The sequence below is a fragment of the Artemia franciscana genome, chromosome 17, assembly GCF_032884065.1.
Source record: "Artemia franciscana chromosome 17, ASM3288406v1, whole genome shotgun sequence".
Classification (NCBI taxonomy): Eukaryota; Metazoa; Arthropoda; class Branchiopoda; order Anostraca; family Artemiidae; genus Artemia; species Artemia franciscana.
The window spans coordinates 5,498,904-5,520,687 of record NC_088879.1 but is presented as its reverse complement, the minus strand read 5'-3'; the positions used below and the strand labels follow the sequence as shown (position 1 = coordinate 5,520,687).

Sequence of the window (21,784 nt, the reverse complement as noted above, 5' to 3'; positions counted from 1 at the left end):
TCCTTCAAACGCCTCTTTCATTTTTCTCTGGAACTCGTCTTGTGCAGACACTAGGCCGAAGGGGTATCTCTTCCATCTGTATCGGCCGTAGATAGTGCTGAAGGTTGTATAGTAGGAGGATCGCGTGGAAAGTGGGAGTATCCAGTAGCCTGAGCGGGCATCAAGCCTGCTGAATACTGCTGCTCCGTCCAGTTCAGCAACGGCATCGTCGAAAGATGGGACCGGATAGTAGGGACGTTTTATTGCCTTGTTTAGGTCAACGGGATCGATGCATAGTCTCACACCACCATCTTTTTTCTCCACCATGACCATGGCATTAACCCAGTCTGTTGGCTCACTGACCTTTTCGATGATATCGAGACTTTCTAGGCGTTCCAACTCGGTCTTGAGCTTCTGCTTTAGGGCTAGCGGTATTTTCCTAGCTGGATGTACTGTGGGTGTTGCATTGTCTTTTAAGTATATTTCACACTCTGTTTCGAGTTTGCCTATACCCTTGAAAACATCACTATATTCGCTGACTGGTGATTCTTCAATGTTCAGAACAAGCTTGATCAGGTTCATGTCTTTGCTTGCTTTAAACCCAATTATAGGTGTGGTGTTTGACTCAACCACATAAAAGGTGAGTTGCTGTGTAGGCCCATTTTTGTAGCGACAAGGAATGTTGCAGACTCCTACATAGGGTATTGCCGATCCACAGTAGCTGGTGAGGCGTTGCGTGGCTTTCAGCAGCTTTGGCTTTGGCGACAGCTTGTCCAGGTACTGTGAAGGTAGGATGTTGACCTGAGCACCCGTATCGATCTTGAAATCAATGTGGATCTGCCCACAAACAGAAATCTCAGCAAAGATTTCATCCTTGCTGGAGTCCTTGTTGATGGCATACAGGAACACCTCTGTTTCTTCCTGGTTGTACAGGTCACTGGTGAATGCTGGAGTGTTTGTGGCCTCATTTCCAACGATATTCACCGCCTTACTTTTGCAGACTTTTTCAAAATCGTTCTGTCTTTTACACTTGGCACATGTTTTCCCTTTTGCAGGACACACATGCTGGGGTGAGTAATTTCCGCCACAAAAGTAACACTCTGTCTTTTTAAGTGAGAAGCTGGAGCGAGACTTTAAGTGAGAAGCTGGAGAAACTGACTATTTTGTCTCTTACCATCTCACTTTCACTTAAGTATCCACATGGTTTAACTAGAATCTTGAGCTCTGTTATGTATTTGTCAGTACTTTCTGTGTCGTTCTGGTCTCTTTTCTGAAAAACATAGCGGGAGAACACTTGATTCTTTTTGGGGGCAGCATAGTCTCTAAACTTCTTGAAGTAGATCTCGATTTTGTCCTTCTCTTCATCCGCAAGCTCAAAAGTGCTGAAGATTTCTCTGCCTTGTGCACCAACCCAGATTAAGAGGTAGGCACATGCTACTTTCTCAGACTTGTCAGCAAGGGGGCCTTGGCACATGAGCTTTGCGTGGTTTTCGAATGCGGTCCATTCTGAGTCGAGGTTGTCTGCATTCCAGTTTATTGACGGGTGGGTTATCTCTATGACTTCTGACACCATGTAGCATTTGACAATTTATAGTTTATTTATAAACCCAAGCACCTAGAACAAATACAAAATATAAGCACAAGCAAGCAATGTTAGGCACAACATAAGCATAAACAAGCGGGTTAGTCCATAATGCTGCCTGTTCCCCAGAGTTCAAGGCCTACAGACTGACTGGTACCGATACGGCCCTTCCTGCTCACTCAAGCTCTCTTCTGTGCAAGTTATCTTCATACATAACAAATACAAATTATTTTCTTCATAGCACATCTAAATTTTTTAAGGTATCTAAATTTTTAATTAATTTTTAAATTTAAAAAAATTTAATTTTTTAAGCACATCTAAATTTTTTAAGGTATCAATTGCTTCTCTGTAAAACACTTTTTCAATGGGAGCTGGTAAAGATGCATCCGCAATCATGTTAATGTCTGGTAGAAGTTTATATTTTATAATAAAAAAGCTCTGTTTTTGAAATTACATAAAAAAAGAGTACATGTTTAATTATACTCTTCTCTAAAACATATCCCAGTGGTATCTTTTATTCTCTTCAGCCACAAGAGATTCCATTGCTACTATTAAGAACTCATTACAATGCCTTGCCACCTGAGGCTACCACAGCTTTACAAATTCTTCCATTCTACCCTGTTCAGAGCTTCACTTTTTATTCACTCCAATAAAATCCTTATTATTTTTATATATTCTCAAATACTGGTTTCAACTGGGGGGGGGGGGCTTTTTCCCCAATGAATATTATGTTCCTATCCCTAGATTTTGAATGAAAACTCCCCCCTACCCTCTGATATTTTTTTAATTGATGGCAGTGTTTTTGAATGACCTCTTCCTGCCTCATTTAAGGACTTTCTGCTTTACCTTTGATCCCATATGGATTGTCTAAATGCGTATTTTTACAGACCATGATGCTTTCTTTCATAAAATAGTTTCTTTTGCATGGGCTAATCATCCTAACCTTTCTTTCGTTATAGCCCTAAACAGTGTGACTAGAGCAAACTTTGTACATCATTGCTACTTTTTTAAGGCCAATCTTTTTCATTCTTGCAACCTTTTTCATCTTTAGATTGACTCCCTGTGGATTGACTATTCTACTTTTATACATCTTTGTTGCAACCACTTTACTTCTATCCTCTATCCACTTGGTCAGTTTCCTTGATAACCAACGCTACCTCTTTATCCTCATTTATCTTTTTTTTTCTGAACTGTCTCGACGTCCATTTCTGAACCTATTCTTACACTCTGAACTCCCTAAACCTCCAACAATTCATACATTTAGGTAATGTTTTTACTAGTGATGTCAGAAATGGAAATGCGAGTTATGGAAACTAGAGAATCAGAATCAGCTAAATTTTTCCAGTTCTTCAAATGGTTTCACTGTGTCATTAAGTTTCTTATAAAATCTATATTCGAATAAAATATTATTCTACAATATTAAAAATAATATTATTCAAATAAAACTAGTACTTGAACTCTCTAGCTTAATGAGATAACTAATTATGAAACAGGTCAATTGAATTATAAGGAAGGAACTGCCGTCAGTTGATAATACTTGGACTTTGTCTGTTTATTTGCTGTTGTTATTTTTTTTATTAGCATTAATCAAGCAAGTAAAGTTACGTATTTGACATCTGTTTTTCAGAAACAAGTTATTTTGAACTTGATGATCTATTTTATATTTTTTATGCTGAATTCTGGAACAATTTTTTCTAAGATAATCTTTTTTTGTTTGCTTATTTAAAAATGCTCTATTTTCCTGATTGTTGCTCTAGCCAAGGGGCAGTATGTTTCCTGTAAGGAATTTTTGGCAACATCGATTTAAGTGGTGTACTTTTGTTTCAGCCGGACAGGATCTTTCAGGGGTTTCAGGCTGTTTTTCGAAATTCCCTTAATTTATTTTCAAAATTATATTTTACTATTAAGAATAATCAACATAATAATTATCATTTCTGAGTCTGGTACAAATCACAATTTTTTTCTGGCTAGCCAGTTTTTTTGAAGCATTTTTTTTTTTTTTTTTTTTTTTTTTTTTTGGTTGCTATGCACTGTGGTTTGTTCTTTACTAGGTTGTAGCTATTGCTGCAAGCATGATTCATAGAAGTTCGGCTAATATCTTTATCCATGTTGCCTTTTATATCTTTCTTGCCATAAACAGGCACATACACGGGACTTTATCACAAAGAGGAAAAAACTTAAAGAAAGGGGGGCACAACTTTGAAATAATTAAATTATACTCAAAATGAAAAATATTTCCAGAAAAATTCAAGAAATATCAATGTTGAGAGGACCCTGAACCTCGTTATGTCCTTTATATGTTTGTGATTAACTATTAATTATGCAACTGTTAAATCTTGCTATATTGATTAATCAGCTCTAGAAGGAAGTAAGCAATTATTAGAGGAATTTAACATTCTGCATGACAACAAAGGCTATGCCTTTGTTGCCTTTGTTAATATATTTCTATGCCTTTGTTAATATAACTTTGGAAATTTCTTTCCTCCTTATTTTATTTTTTCCATTCTACTGAAGCGAAAATGATCATTTTTAGTTGGATTTTATGAAAAATTAAAAAAGAGCCAAAAACCGAGTCCTTAAGAAGGTTCACTGTCCTTTTTCGGGTCTTTGGAGCCACATACCACTAATAGCAAAGAGTTTGAGCTTCCTAACATGTAATTAACTTTCAAGAATGTTTTTCATTACTAGTTCTTAGCCTTAAATTCATAATCACCCAATTGCTAATAGTTAGCTGTTGCATTAGCAACATGACTAATACAAAACTTAATTAGGTGTCATGGTTGGAAAGGTTGATTATTATCAATGCAAAAAAAAATATTCTTGGAATCAGAACGAGAGATTTAAGACCACTAATCATCTGTATAATCTAAGCCTATGAAAGTTCTACCTTCCCGTTTGGTACCATATTCTCCCTAGATTTGGTGCATTCATGAAAAATGGAGAAAACCGGCAAATTTTAAGGAAATTAAAAGAAATTACAGGACACATTTCGAGATTAGGAGAGAGAAGGAAGAGTGGGGATTGTATGCATAATTCCCCCCTCCAAATGCAGGTCTGTTTTTTGAACAGAGCTCTGAAAGAGTGCAACATTGATTGTGCCCTTCTCTATAGATTATATTTAGTAACAGAAAATATGTTCATGTAGCGCCCTTGAGAATATGGGGCGTTTTGGATGATGGCAGGGGTATAGATGACAGTGTAGGGACGCTCCCTTAATCTGGAACTGCAGCTCTTTGCAAGTCTTTGATTCTAGAACCTAATACGTCAGAGGGTGAAGAGACAAAATACCGGCTATGAAGTTAAACCTAGGCTAATGTGACCTTTTATGAGAGTCTGATACTGCAGTGCTAGCCATGCCCCATTCTTTGGTTTTCTTGACCTATTAATCTTACCCCAGTGACTGAATCTTCTTTAGTGAGTCAAGAAGAGAGTAACACCACTGAGGATGTACTGGTAGAAAAGGGGTAAGCTGTGAGGGGTCTTGAAAATATGGGTTCTTTCACTGCAGCCATATTCGAGATTGACCTCTTTACCTTTCTTTGTGTAGATTTAGCCTTTCATGGTGAAAAAAGGGGGGGATTAAGTGGATCCTTGTGACATAAGCATCAACTGTTAATTCTCATCTGGTATGTATATACATCTAGATTAGATCCCTGCGCCACCCCGGTAAGGGAAAGCGCGGTGGTGGGTGCAAAAATAGCTGCGGTGGCGCGCCACCTCCGGTGAGATGTCGATGACGCGCCACCGGCGCGATCATTGTTGACCACAAGCATTTTATGTTTTGATCAATCTTTCTCAAATCCCAGCTTTAATTTAAAACAGATTTGGGCCTATTCACGAGTTAGAAACTTAGCGAGTCGCTGGCTGGACGCTGGTCTTCTTTGTTATTTATCAAGAGAAGTAGAAATCTGGTTGAAAGGAAATGGCCGTGGTATTTAAGAATGCTTGCATAATATTGGAAATATTTAGCAGCTATGTATTCCTAACAGAATTAATTATCAAAATTAGTGGATTTTTTTGTCGAGCAACCGTTACTGTTGGGAAGAACTATCACCATTTACGTTACATCTGGGTCGGCAGGAAAATCTTTCCCCTTAGCTTTCAAAACATCAAACATCCAGAAGGGATTTGGAAGATATATCCCCTGTCAATCTAGATTGTTTCAAAAATGAAGTTTCGTCTTCTTAAATACAGACAAGCCAAATATTTTTTTAGCCCATGATGCTGGTGGAAAATTGCCAAGCTCGTCAGAGGTTCTAACTCCAGCCCCATCCCTACCTGCACTGCCATCCTCTCACCCAATGCTTTCAGTAAGCCGTGTGGTTATGCCGCCATTGTAAAATAGAATAGTCACGCCTGAACAAGTACAACCATGTTCCAGCACCACCAAGAAAACAAAATGCTTAAAGGAAGAAAGGAGGGCAGAACAAAAGTGCTCATTGATACATCAGTGAAGGCCAAGATTGAAGCTGCCTTTGCTGCAAGGAAAGCAAAGAAGAGGCGAAAAAGAAAAAAATGAAGCAACAAAAGAAAACAAAACATTGAAGCAGGCTGTAAGAGATTTGGTGAGAAGATGAAGAAGAAGACTGCACATAGGGTGAAAATCAAACTGAAAAGGTTCAGACAGTGACTTTTGATGACAACTAAGACAGTTCTCTTGGGTAAAATAGAGAAAAGGAATGTGAACTAAGTTTTGATTTGGGTTGCAGTTGGCAACTTTGTAGAAGTCATCTATGAGGGCCATTAGGGAGAAGGTAGAACCTACTGCAGAGGTCAGTGTAACGGCTGTGGGTGGTGAGAGAGGTAATGTGTGAAAGTGTCTAGAATAGCCAGATTGTATCTACTACATGAAAGAGAATTTGGGGTAAAACCCCCAGTACTTGGACAACGTGTGATCTAGATCTTGGACAAATGCATTGACTAAAATGTACGTAGTTGGGATTGGCTGATTACAATCTTGTAGTCAAGTCTGTATAAATATGATTACTCTTTTTCACAACACATGTCAGTGATTTAATTTATCCATTATTGAGATGCTTCAATTTTAAGATCCTCTGCCCAAGATTGACGAGTAGTCTATTTTCCAATATTAGACTCAAGTTGAAAATTTGCAATTACAATTAGGCCGCTACTATTAATTGTCTGTGCATTTAAAATAGTTACTATTGTATATGGGTGAAACATTCAAACTAATAAAATACTTATTAAGAAAATTTAGACAGAGTAGGTAGGGAAAAAATAATTTTACAGGGGGTATGATAGATATAACTATTGGGATGGGGACTAGGGAAACCTGCATTTGTAGTTTCATTTCCATTTATTTCTGTCAATGTCTGAAATAGGTCCCCCTTCTGTAACTAGACACCTCCTAGTCTGCTCCTAGTTAATATACCTCAAGTGGTATTGAGGTGGTGATTAGGGAAACCTGCATTTCTAGTTTCCTTTTTATTCATTCCTGTTGATGTCTGAAATAGGTCCTTCTCCTGTAACTAGACACCTCCTAGTCTGCTCCTAGTTAGTATACCTCCAGTGGTATTAGGTGGTGATTAGGGAAACTTGCATTTCTAGTTTCTTTTTTATTCATTCCTGTTGATGTCTGAAATAGGTCCCCCTCCTGTAACTAGACACCTCATAGTCTGCTCCTAGTTAATATACCTCCAGTGGTATTGAGGTGGTGATTAGGGAAACCCGCATTTCTAGTTTCCTTTTTATTCATTTCTGTTGATGTCTGAAATAGGTCCTTCTCCTGTAACTAGACACCTCCTAGTCTGCTCCTAGTTAATATACCTCCAGTGGTATTGAGGTGGTGATTAGGGAAACCTGCATTTTTTAGTTTCCTTTCCATTCATTTCTGTCAATGTCTGAAATAGGTCCCCCTTCTGTAACTAGACACCTCCTAGTCTGCTCCTAGTTTACACTTCCAGTGGTTTTATAAAAAATAAGGAAACACATTAATTGTCCTCGATGTTAAATTCAGGCTTGAACAGTTAGGAATTTAAGAATTTTCAGAACTTCCCGTTTAAAGTAACGCTGCTGTATCACGGAATCAAAACATCAGTATTTATAGCGACACGCATTATTACTTACCGTTGTTGTTGTTGTTTAGTTGACATTTGAGTGAATCAACCGCTCGTATACGTGCGATCCTTTTTTGAAATTTGGGCTCATGAAGCCACGTCACTTTGAAAAACACAAATAAAATTTTGGCACAGGTCACGTTAACACTTAAGATATCTTGGGAGAGTACTAGGACGTTGTACAGAGTGTTCTTGCTTAAATCACTGGCACTAGTATGAATATCACACCTCTATTCTGCTAATATTGCTTAAAATATCTGTGAAAAGAAATATACTCAGATTTAAATAAAGCTAAATACTTACCGTTTGATATATTAATAAATAAACACCTGCCCATGGCAAGGACTTCAGAAATATCGATTCTTTGCTGTAACAAGGTGTCTTGAAATAGAGGTCCTTAAATCTCAAGTTCCTACTTGGAATATAATCTGGTGTCTGCTCAAAAGACAATTGTCTATTCAATGGATGCGCTACAAGAACTAGTACTGAATAAAAACTCACTCTGGAAGCATAATGAATTCTTGCAAACTATTTGTGTGCGCAATTGTTGTTTAATTTTGAAAACCTCACTTGATCTCTAAGCAGGAAAATCGAAATCCTTAACCACACGAGAAAAGAAAAGCTCCAGCATTGCTGTTGACGCAATAAAGAATTCGCTCAAATTAATTCAAAGTCCGCGGGACACTGCCACCTTAGCCGATGGCGGCGTGCCGGCTGCATTACGATACTTTGGGTGCGATCGACCAGGCCTCTCATCGGTAGTGTTCGATGCATGCGCCAGCGTGACGCCGGGGTCTAATCTAAATGAATGTAAAGCCATTTGGTCGAGAATGACGTGAGAAATGAATTTAAACTGATTGAATAGATGATAAAAGGTTAATTCACAAATATCAAAATAACCTTATTAGATTGCTTGAACCCCTGACTCCCTTTTCAAGGGGTAGACACAGCTAGATTTTAAAAATTATCTTAAGGATTAATCTTTCAATCCTAAAGGTTTCTTTAATCCTGATCTTTATGCTTTAAAATTGTGGTTCGCAAGTGTAAGGTGTCTAATAATGCCTTTGAGTAGTTATTGCTGAAAGTAATAGCACAGTTAGTAGCTAATATACAACCAACATTAAGCCATTTATTTCTACGGCCAATTTTTAGCCATAAAGATCGTCTTCTTCTTGTTCAAACAGCAGCAAGTTTTGCTTACAGGCTGTATTTTAACTTTTAGTATGATGTTTATTCACTTTCTATGTTTCTTTTTTCCACTTTTGAATTAGTCCTTAACTTATAGATATATTTTCTAATGCATGCCTTATCATTATGTAGTATAATTGGTTTTTCATCTCGCTTCTTTTAGGCTCTGAAGTTTTATATTGTTTATACTTTTAATTTTTTATATTTTTATGTATTTATTTATATTTATATTTTTTATATTAATATTTCTTGTATTTTTATTTATATTTATATTTTTTATATTAATATTTCTTATATTTTTATATTTTTATACTATAAGTTGTTTATTGTTTATTGACAGGTTTGTCAAAGAAGGTGATAAGGTCAACCAGTTTGACTCCATATGTGAAGTCCAGAGTGACAAAGCCTCAGTTACTATTACAAGTCGCTATGATGGTGTTATCAAGAAAATACACTATAATGTTGATGATACAGCTAAAGTTGGGCTGCCATTAGTTGATATAGAATCTGCAGAGGTTGATGAAGGTATATCTAACTTTTCTCAATATATTTGGGGCTACTATGGGGAGTAGATGCAGGTTTATCCTTGGTCGATATACCACTTTACCTATGAAACGTTTAATATAGGACATATATATATATATATATATATATATATATATATATATATATATATATATATATATATATATATATATTTATATATATATATATATATATATGTATATATATATATATATATATATATATATATATATATATATATATATATATATATATATATATATATATATATATATATATATATATATATATATATATATATATATAAATATATATATATATATATATATATATTTAAATATATATATATATATATATATATATATATATATATATATATATATTAATAAATTAATTGATATTTTTATTAAAATCTAGCAGATATTCTGCTACCGTTAAGAGGGAATTCTAAGCGAAACACAGGGCTGGACAATTATGATTTGCACTACCAACATGGGTTCCATTTCCAAACAATACAAAGTTTGGTATCCAAGATGGACCTTTTTTCTGAGAGTAAAAGTTAATAGTGTTAATAAATATTCACTGAGCTCAAAAGTTGCTCAGATTTTCTAACTTGCCAAAGCAATAGAATTGCCTCTTTGTAACTCGTTATGACTGGTAGCTCATACACAGGAAGGAACTACCTGCGGCTCCAAGAGTGATCCTAACGACCTCTTGCAAAAGATAAGGCCGAATAAGTACATTTTCCATATACTCAATCTCTCCCTCCTCCCTCTTACTGGAAATATCGCGCTTGGAGCGTATCTATAGTTGGTAGCTCTGTAAGGTTCAAACTAGTTTATCACTAAACTCTGTCTATGATCGCCATTCTCGTCACCTACAAAAGCTATTATTCTCATTTTCCGAATTTTGAGCAAAATTAGGAAGAGGTTCGTCGCATTTGTCGCTTTCACTTTAAGCAAACCTTTCTGGATAAGATTTGCACAGTCAACAGATCATTATTGGCAATAAAAAAAAACTCATGAGGTTTTTTTCTAGCTTTTTTTCTCTTGTGGAATTTTCCGGAGTGACGGCTATTGCTTTCTCTCTTCTATGCCAGCTAAAACTCTTTTTTATTTATTTACGCAGCATTGTCAAGTGGGGATTGTTCCTGTTAAAGACACTTTAGCGCCACTTTGCTTTGAACGTGCCAGATTAGTTCTCTGCGTTTGTCCCTTTCTTTTAAACTAAAAATAATTTGTAATTAAAACTAAAATAATTAATAAATTAAAAGTTTCAAAATAAAAGTCACAGAATCAGCCTGGGTCATATTCAGTTTTTTCTTTTTTCAGTAGCATATTTGGTTCTTAAGTTTTGGGGCTGGTTTATGTTAATTAAACTGTCTAAAAAGAGCCTAAATAAAATAATTAGTTTATGTGTAAAGAGCCTATATATCTTTCTGAAACAATATTTTAGTTGGTAGATACCACCCCTGAAAATAATTTTTCTTCATGACTTATCATGAACTTAATGAACTTAGAATGTGTTTGGCAACTATCTGTTGACCCAACTAGCTGTGTATTCAGACATTCAATTTATTCAAACGATCAGTTCTTGTTTATTGATATTAGTTATCGAACAATCATAGGTTTAAAACGGATTAGCAATCAGAAGCGAACTTACGATTATCTATTGGATTATATTTAACTCTCTTGAGTTTTTGTGTGAAGATAAAAATTTTTTGAAAAAACTTGCTTTTAACCGACACCATTTAAGAATACATTTTTGGAAGAAACTGAAGACTGAGGATCCCCAGCGCCAGATCTATCTGCTACCAAAAAGCAAAAGTATAAACAATATCAATTGTCACCCAGCTTAGATGCAACACGACTTGTCAGCTACGTTGTACTTAGTTTGTTTTTTTTTTTTTGTTTTTTTTTTTGTTTTTTTTTTTGTTTTTTTTTAATTGAAAAGTTACATTTTTTCTTGACTGGGGAAAATTTTTAAACGTATGTTATCCATGATTTTAACTGTTCTTGATGATTTTGTCTTAACAAAGTTAAATGATAGCTAGATGTTGACAAAACCAAATAAAAGCAGGGTCGAGCATTGTAACCTCTTAATTTTTCTTTTCTGTTTGTATGATTGATTAATGACAATTAATTATAATTAATGATTTAGTGATGATATTTATAATTTTTAGCTGAGACCCAGTAAGCTGAGATTCTTGATAAAGACGCTTGACTCTTGGAGAAGAAAGAGGAAACGATTGGATAGCGTTTATAATTTTAATGTTTGTAATTAAGTTTCAAAATTTTCAAAGTTTTATTGTATATAACTCTAAAAATTAATTTAAATATGAAAAAAAACTAGAAATGGCAAAAATCGTCATAAAATAATTTAATTATAGAAACGCGTAATTTTTTTGATTAATTTTAATTGTTATTTATAATCTATTGATAGATTTTTAATTTTTAGGATATGTCCAGAAAATTGAGATTCTTCTTAAGGAACCTATTACTCCAGGAGAAGAAACAGATTGTAAAGTTGCTTTTTGTCAAAATAATAAAAATAGATTATTTACAAAATTTATCAAACTATTGAAAAAATAAAGTTATAAAACAGTTGCAAATTAATTTAATTATTGAGAAATATATATTTTTGAATAATTTAATTGTAATTTATAATTTTATGAAATTGTTTATATTTTTTAGGAGAGGCCCAGCAAACTGAGATTCTTGATAAAGATGCTATAACTCTCGGAGAAGAAACAGGAGATGATGCTGTAAAACTGCCGGCTGCCAAAGAACAGATTCTAACAACCCCCGCTGTACGAAAAATAGCTATGGAACACAACGTAAGTGAAGCCACATATAACTTTTAATCGAGGTCGTATTCACAGGGTTTGAACCCCCACCCCTCTCCAAAATGTTTGCCCGACTCGCAAAAACGTAACAAAATGGCATATAAACAATTTTTGATGCTTTTTTTTATAGTTTTTTTTATTTATTTGACATTCAGAAGTACAAGTCAATGTACATTTGGAGAATGAACATAAGGTGGCAGTACCGTGTGATGGGAGGGTATGGTTCAAGACAATTGATTTACTCATCGGCAAATGGGAGAGATTTAGGAATTGTTGATAAAGAACTAACGAACATTCACAAACAGCATTTGCCAGACCCTTGGCACAATCAAGCGTACTGTACACAGTAGATCATCCAAAGTTATGACCAGATTGTACAAGGGTCTTGTGCGACCATTGCTAGAATTTGGATGTAGGGGCTTAGGGGTGTTTTAGGGGTGTTTGTCTATTGTTTAGGGGTGTTTACAAAACCCCTAAACAAGGGATGATCAGCAAAAAATAGAATATGTCAAAAGACGGGAAACATATGCGGTTGATGGATCTTCCAGAATCTTGACTATCTATCTCGATTGAATAAGCTAAATCTCCCAAGACTTGCGTACAGGCGTCAAAGAGGTGGTTTTATAATGACCCATAAGCTTTGAATTATGATCCCTCCTGTTAAAGGTCATTTCAGTTGGATGAATCCTTCAGGACAAGAGGGCATAGTAAGAAGTTGTCCCGGAAGACGGCAGAGACCGGAGTCCACAACCACTTCTTCTCCAGTAGAGTGACTGCCCATTGTAACAATCTTCCTGATACTGCTGTCATTGCTCCCTCCGTTGACGCCTTTAAAATTGTTGTTGACAAGAGTTGGTCCATAAAACCATGGAAGACAAAGCGGGATGCAATTCAGTCGATGGCTCCCTATCATCACTGAACAGTGATTCTACAGGAGTTTTTTTCTTTATTTTGCTGAACAATGCAATTTAAAGTAATTAGTCTTCAAAGAGGCGAGCTATGATAGAGGTATTGCCACTTATCGTTCAGGCCTTTTCACTTGCTTGTCAGGGTGGAAGTATAGCCGAAAAGACTTAATAGGTAATATTTTAGAAAAGTGTCCCAACAGGAACATACACAGTCATTTTTTTCTGGGAAGATGGTCAAGTTGAATTATAAACACAGATCGAAAATACTTCGTTAGTAATATATTAGAAAAGTACCCCAACAAAAGCATACACAGTTATTTATTTCTAGGGGGAGGTTCAAGTTATAAACATCAATACAGGTGTACAACATGATTGAAAACAGAGAAAATTATGGAAACATGAAAGGTCCATTCAACTTTCTACTTAAGAGCTTTCTGAGCTAAGATTTTTTCAAAATGTTGTTTCCCCTGAAAATCAATGTAAATGTCATTTTAAAAAATTGGGACAGAGAATCTTAGCTCTAGCAAACTGCAATAAATATAAAATAAGCCATTTACAAAAGAAAAAGAAGAAATACCTGAGTATATGCACTTTGTGTCACTTTCTTCAAATCTTCTTGAGGGCCTGTCGTTATTCTTCCAAATTACTCTTCTAGAACTCCATCACCAAGTGCCATACATATCCTGTCAAATAATTTTAGAATATGGTATTGTCACCTAACATGTCATAGGCGTCATTTTAATGCTTCAATGCTGATGGTTGGCTAGCATATTCTTGCCAAATTGCGAATTAAAATGTTAACAATGAACAGAGAAGGTCTCAAGCCTATACTATTGGAGGCAGTCAAGATTGAAGACTTTTGAGAAACTAATAACTATTGAAAGGGCTGTTTATTGAATTTTTTTCTTGGACTGGTAGATGGCTCCGTGGTCATCTCATAGTACCAAACTGGAGAATAGTGATTCAGATAGGGATCTGCAAAATAACGAATATGAAATATGAAATAACGAACTGAAGGATATATTAAGAATGGATATCATATATAAGATTATAAAGGACTTAAAAATCCTTTATGAAGGAGGTCTTGCAATTGTAAGGGAGTCTTTATCAAGTGTTTTCAGAATTTTGTTGTGTTTCGTTTCAAATTAACCCAATGTTTAAGGTTATCCCCGTCTATAAATACTAGTGTTATTGCTAATGTGAAATTTTTGAATTAAATAGATAAAATAGAACAAAATAAAATGGAATAAATAAAATAATAGAATAAATCAATTGAATAAAATAAAATAGAATGAAATATATTCGACTAGAAAAAAAACCTAGCTGTTGTTAAATAACTAAATTTTTTTCTACTTACTTTTAGGTAAAACTTTCTGTCAAAGCAAATATTCTACAAAATTGAAAACCTTAGATTATTTTTTTCCAGAAACAGGAATTTTACCCCCTTCTTTGGTTCTATCTGATTTTATTTGCTGCTGTTCCAATAGTAAATTTTGTATTTTTTATTTCAGTCTACTAGATTCTTTAGTGAATTGTAATTAATTTTAAATATACTTTTTTGAATTTAGATTAATCTTGCTGAAGTCACAGGCACAGGCCGAGATGGTAGAATATTAAAAGAAGATATTGTGAAACATGTTGAGAGTTTGAAAAAAGCCAAGGAGGAAGTGCCCAAACCCCTAGACCAGACTCCTATTATTGAAAAACCTGTTCCTGAGCCCATCAAATCTATACCCACGCCTGTTCGCATCCCTCCTGTCATTGAAAAGGATACCATTGAGCCTATTAAAGGATTCAGAAAAGCAATGGTTAAGACAATGACTGCTTCATTGGTAAGATGTGTTTGTATTAGACTTTTGACTATAAAGAAAATAATTTTAAATAGCCGAAATATCGCAAAGAAGAAGAAGGAATAACATTGTCGAAATATGATTACTTATAGGATGCTCTTAAATCATTCACACCTGCCAATTTGTGTGAAATTTCGCGATTCGCTCTATTATTTTTATAGTCTGTTGTTTTTAGGTTATGCCCGAGCCTAACTATAGTCACACGACTACAGCTCCAGTTTATGGTGACTAGGGATGTGGCTGAGGTTTATTTGTGCCAGGGGATAATGTTGACTCCCCTCCCAAAAAAGACGTCAGAAGATGATAGTATTGACGAAAAACCTAATGTTGGCGTCCCCTCAGAGGCTGTGCTCGGGGACAGGGTCCCCCCTTCTCTCCCCCTAGCTATGTCACTGATTGTAACCTAGAGAGGGACAAGATATACACTATGATCTAAAATAGTATTTGATTTTAAGCCCCTTTTTTAATTATTAGAAGCTGTTCAATTCATTCCTAGCGTTGTCACAGCATTGTTGTTCTTGTCTAGTTCGTCCACCTACATAAAGCAAGACTGATCAAACTAATAAAGAAATAGGCGATTGTTGTTATTATTTTTTTTTAACTACCGATGACAGTGAAAGTATAATTTTACTGTTTGATCTGTTTAAGTGGAAACTTACACAAACGAATGTATTTTAAAAATAGGAAAAATTAGTAATTTAATTTTTACTATTAAAGGCTTCCACATGTAGTGATGGAACTTCTGGTCATAGCTGGTGCAAGTTTAACAAAAAGAAAAGTGAGTGAGAAATTAGTAAACAAATCAGTTAAAAACACATTGCGCCAAACAGCTTCAGAAAGCGCAGATTTCCTTTGAAAGTGTAGTTGTCTATGGGAATCAACGGATTCTTAATGTTAAAGTTTTTATGGACGAACAGCGTGTTAAATTCAACTAATTAGTTTTGCTTATTGATCTTAATGATTCAACGTGGCAACACTGACAAAGATGTCATACTGCCTTATAAACTTCACACTTTTGAAGCAACCCAAAGAAAAATGCTAGAAAATTTTGATTTTCTGGTATAAATAGACTTAAGATGGTTCCAGAGGCAACAAATATTTTCATTTTGGTGTCTTTCATACTTTAACGTATTAGTAAATCAGCGTCGCCATGCAAGTTCTGCAAGACTTCTATGCCCAAACGTATATCTCTTGCCATGCATTTGCTTAGCCTCGGAAGCTCAGCCAAACACACATTTGAACGCTACTCTTAAGGGCAGATGATATATAAGCTGCAAAAATCCCTTCCTAAATGGCAGAATAAGTATTGACGATAAATATGCTGCAAATGTCCTTTCCTGATTGGAAGAATTTGTAAGCGTTGGCGATAATTATGCTGCGAAACTCCCTTCCTGATTGGTAGAACTTGAAAGGGCAGATAATAGATGTACTACAGAACTCCCTTCCTGATTGGTCGATTCTTAGACAAATTCTAGACTGTAGAACTGGATGCTTAGCTCCAACTAATTACAGCCAAGCACCGAATTTTAGATGTGAACGGGAACTGCCTGGATATTGATGTCTTTTCAGATGCATTTCCAAACATGCAAGTCTAACTAGACATCCATGTGAACGCCGCTTGGGAATTTTGCGTTGGACCATTACCTCACGATTACACTGCATCTGCGAACGTACTATGAATTTACAAATATACTATGACGATAACTATCTAGCGATAACTGTCAGCAAAGCGTAAATGACATTTTAACGCTAGAGGGTCTGAGAAAATGGCACCTCCAATCTTATTTGTGGTGATATCTTGTTGTTTCAAGTTTGACTGGCTTCTTCATTACAAATTCTGTTCATTTTAGGTTTTTGTGTATTCGTAGGTAAAGACAACTATGCAATTATGTTTAGAATTATTAATCTCAATTTAGACCTCATAAAAAATTGACTCCAAATCTGCCAATAGTTTAGTTTTATTTCTTATGTTTTGTAGCACTTATGATTTTTTTTTTTTTTTTATGTAATCCCAACTGTTTTTATTTTTGAATCCTAAAGAATTATTGTTTAGAATTTTAGAGGTAGGATTTTTGCGTCGGACCATTACCTCATGATTACACTGCATCTACGAATGTACTATGAATCTACGAATATACTTGCCCGATAACTGTCTAGCGAAGGCAGCTCACAATGAAATGTTGAAATCTTCTAAAAAGGCAACATGACCAAAACGGGTTAAAGCCCTGCTGGATAAAGCTGGCTTCTCATGAGTATTGTATATGGGCCAGGATCCCTATTGCAAACCTGATGATTTTCTTTGTATGTCGGATTCGCGCCTTAAGAACCAGGAGATTCAGGTTTGGATTACTGGTGTGGAGAAATCGTGTACTCTAAGATTTTATAAGCAGATTAGAGTAGTGCATGGAGAGGAGTTTTACTTGAGACTGAACGTATCATGGAAAGCGCTAAAGTGTTGGTTTCAGGAGCGAGCAAATTATGTGCCACTGCGTAGGGGACACTGAGATTCTTATGATAAAAACGGTCCGGGGGGTAGATGTGCTTGCCCCCTTTGTGGGGACTTTGGGATGATGTGGAACACCTTATGAGTAATCACCAAATTTTGGAGGATTTAACGAATAGATTTTGGGGGGAGATGCACCACGGCTCCCTGGTATCTTGGAGACCTCTTCTTGGGACCTAATTATTGCGGTGGAAGGTCTTATAGAGAATGTTTTAGAGGCACGGAAGTTATGATTTCAATGTGTTAAGTGCTACTGTTTGATTTGTTAAATTATATATACATATATATATATATATATATATATATATATATATATTATATATATATATATATATATATATATATATATATATATATATATATATATATATATATATATATATATATATATATATATATATATATATATATATATATATATATATTCTTTGTCTTTTTTGCGTGTATGTTCATTGGCTTATCAACGAATATGGCCTATGAATCAACGAATATGGCCACGCAAATACTACAAATCTAAAAAACGCTAGAAAAATATCTGATTATGTTGAAAATCTGGTCAGTTAAATTGAACATAGATACATAATTATTATGACACTAAGAATATTCTACGAAAGCCTTCGAGTACGCTTATTTACTTATTATTATTTCTTTTGACATGGCCATGTTAGATTAAAGCTATTTTAACAGACAGACTATATCCTCACAGACCATCCCCTAATTGGATCCCCGACTTACGCCTATTGTCTCTAAGGAGTACAGCAAAGGCAATGGGAGAACATGGGATCCACTGGGGAAGTAAAACACTCCAAGACTCCAGGATTATTTTGATGATTTGAGCATCCTAGATGAAACATTAGCAAAGTGAAAGCATTCTTGTAGGTTTTTAGAGTTCATGGTGCAAAAGAAGGTTTGAAGATTAATGTTAAGAAGACTAAGTCGCTAAAACTAAGAATAAGTGAAAGTCAAGAGTTGATGTTAGGTAATCTTACTTAGGTTGTATTGTTAGTAAAGATGGTGGGTGCATCTGCTATTGATATATCTGCTTTTGAGGAATCTCAGCTTTAACTGCTTAGGGAACGCTTGGCTATTCCAGGTCTTTGCTAGCTTTCTAAAAGAAGCATTGACCAGGCCAGTCTTAAGCTTGACTTCCCGTTGACACGGCCCGCCATATGTATGGCTCTCCTCAGATACATAAACTATACAACCTGTTCGACTGTTTGGCTATCGAGCTGCAGATCTAAAAAGAATTCAGTGTTTGACATGCTTTTCGTTTTATTGACACCCATCTTCATGCAAAAAGATTCGGCAGTATCCTTGACTGGTTGAAATATTGCTGGAACTTCCTCATTCAGAGGTCTAAGAGTAATATTTGTCACTTCTATAATTAATGAATGTTTTTGGGGCTGCACCTGCTATTACCAAATATCTACTACCTCACTTTAGTAACGCTGAATTTGTATGCTCGTGTTTGAGATACCCCTCTAAATCTTCCAGGTACTGTAGTTTTTTTTTAAATAAATTGCTGGTGTTTTATTTGCGTTAAATAAAAACAAATTATTCTAACTGAAAGTAAGGAGTGACATTAAAACTTAAAACGAGCAGAAATTAATCCATATATGAAAGAGGCTGTCCCCTCCTCAACGTTTCGCTCTTTACGCCAAAGTTTGACTCTTTCTCACAACTCTACTTTTTAAAACAACAAAACACTTTAGCGTAAAGAGCTGGGCGTTGAGGAAGGGACAGCTCCTTTCATATACCGAATAATTTCTGTTCGTTTTAAGTTTTAATGTTGCTCCTTACTTTCAGTTTTTTTTTATTGAATTACTACAGAATTTAGGACGGACATAGAAATTCTAATTTTAAGAAAAAAATGAAGCCAATTAATTAATTCAATTCATATCAAAGCAATCCTGTTGAGGGGAGGAGGTGTATCAGGTTTCAGACCTTCCGAAATTTTGTCCGACTCGTTAAAAAGGGTAACAAAATGGATATAAACAAATTTTTTATTCATTTTTTGAATTTTTTTTCTAGCTCCCTCCTTCCCTCCCGAACAAAAATCATGAATACACATTTGAATCCTTTGCTTTTTTTGATTTTGTGTTTTCTTTAGAAAATTCCTGAATTTGGGTATTGTGACGAAGTAGACCTTACAGAATTGGTTGAGGTTCGAAAGCTGCTGAAAGACAGTGCTGCAGTTAAAGATAAAGGAATCAGACTTTCATACATGCCTTTCTTTATTAAGGTAAATTTCTTTTACTTAGTGTTTAATTTTATTAGTTTTAGCTACTGTTGTAAATACATTCTCTCCTTTAATACAATTTTGTGTAATTCACGTCCATGATAAATGAAATTAAGAGACGAAAAAAGCCAAAACAATAATTTGGTGTTTGTTTGTTTTTTTTTTTTTTACATTCTCCATGGATGAGCTCAAAGATAGCAGTCCCAGAAATATCTTAGTTTATTGCTTATGTGCTTCTAAGGTGTATGTGTTTTTCTTTTTCTTTTTAGTATAATATTTAATTGCACTATTTTTTTTGTACTGTTTCAGACACGTATACAGGAATTGATTTTGGGGTAGAGGCAATTTGTATGAAACCAAAAGAAAATGGGGAAGAACATAGTAATTGCGCGAAAGTATGGGAGAGGTCTTAAAACATGAGAAAAGAACATCCAAGCTTTGTGGCTTACCGCCTCGGCACTCACTCGGCACTTGGCTTACCGCTCGGCACTTACCGCCTGATGTATACTATTTTGAAACTGGAAAGCCCCTCGCATATTGATTTACGATTGCTAAAAGGACGTTATATGGGATTAGGTAGCGATGCTGGGTTCGCTTTGCACCCGATGTTTGCGACTAGTGGTAAGCTACGGGATCGATATCAGCAAAAAGACAAGAGTTGGCTAGATTTGTAAAACGAAAGTAAAAACGAAGCAAACCGAATGTAGGTTGTTAGTAGAAAATTATTCTGGCTTTTGGTTTTTAGGCCGTTCGAATTATCACGGCTATAGATTTAAAACAACCTAAAAATTTCGCTGCTTTTTTCGTTTTGTACCTAAATAACTAAAAAAATTAATAGTATCTTTGACAAAATTGCAGAGTCATAACTGAGATACAATAAGTTTGTCAGTTGATTATGGACAATTAAAAGCTGGTGTTGTTTCTTCCTCAATTAATAAACTTTAACCAAACAATGTAAATACACATATATACATGAGAAACAAACTCTCTTCAATTCAATTTTCTGCCTTGCCCGTGAACTGACCTCCAAAAACAGTTTTTCCTAGGGGCTTGCAGGACAAATAAAATTTCTTTGTCGATACAGGTTATTCACATGAACTAACTATACATGCAATACCGATATTTGAAGTATCGTACATTTCAATGTACATATCAATGTACGATATGTACGATAATGTACATATCAATGTACATATCGTACATATGTACATTTTTCTTACCGAGCTGTTGTTGGAGTCAACATAATAATAATAAATAATAAAAAAGCAATCCAAATAATCGAATTATCCAATGTACACAATTTTCCTCCAGCCACCTCATTAAATTGATAAGAAGTTGGTTAGGACAACTATTTATCGATTAAGACAGCACCATTTATCGATTAAGACAGCACCAACAATAAGACTAATAAGTGGATTAGAAAATTAAAACGTGGTCAAGATTCAAATGTCTTTGCGTCTTCGCATGAGTCAATGTTCCTGATAGTTTTCGCTAGCCAGTCTTATAAGCCAGGTTTGTTTTGCATTGGTTATCCGTGCTTGGCACATTTTTGCCGTTAAGAATAAATCGTGAATAGTTCTGTTAGCGAATAAATCTCTTGGATATCCCGTCCAAAAAACAGGTTTTGGGAAATTTCAGTTTTAAGTTACTTGGCTGCATTGAAATGGTAGCATTCTAGTAAAGACCAATCAAAAAAGGAGAAAAATCGAGGAGACAGGGAGGAAATTTTCGGGAGGATTTTTTAGACATCATCGATCGATTGAGTACAACCGATAAGCGTATTTGGCTTATCCCTCACAGGACTCAGCCAAAAGTTCAGGGGTGGCGGGGGTACGTGAACTTTTTGTTTCAAGCAAGGGGCTTGCCAGTCTCGACTTTTCTGAAACTTGGCAGATCATTTAGTTTTTATCAATTTTATTGATTATAAAATAGTGAAGGCTAAGCTAGTGTGCAAAACATAGGCTTTATATGCAGCAGAACATAGGCAGAACATTTCTTTAAAAGAAATATATACAAATTTATCAATTTATACTTTTCGCAAAAATTTGCGAAAAGTATAATTTCTATTGCATCAATAATCTTTTGTAT

General features: G+C 35.1%; 1 protein-coding gene across 1 annotated transcript in view; it reads left to right on the top strand.

The window, feature by feature from the left end:
• The window catches only part of LOC136037732 (lipoamide acyltransferase component of branched-chain alpha-keto acid dehydrogenase complex, mitochondrial-like), a 60,153-nt gene that overhangs the window by 19,633 nt on the left and 18,736 nt on the right, over window positions 1-21,784 (top strand). The window contains exons 3-6 of the mRNA XM_065720507.1: window positions 9,167-9,351; window positions 12,045-12,187; window positions 14,673-14,936; window positions 19,568-19,699. Of these exons, the coding sequence (XP_065576579.1) occupies window positions 9,167-9,351; window positions 12,045-12,187; window positions 14,673-14,936; window positions 19,568-19,699 (724 nt within the window). The remainder of the gene's footprint in view (window positions 1-9,166; window positions 9,352-12,044; window positions 12,188-14,672; window positions 14,937-19,567; window positions 19,700-21,784) is intronic.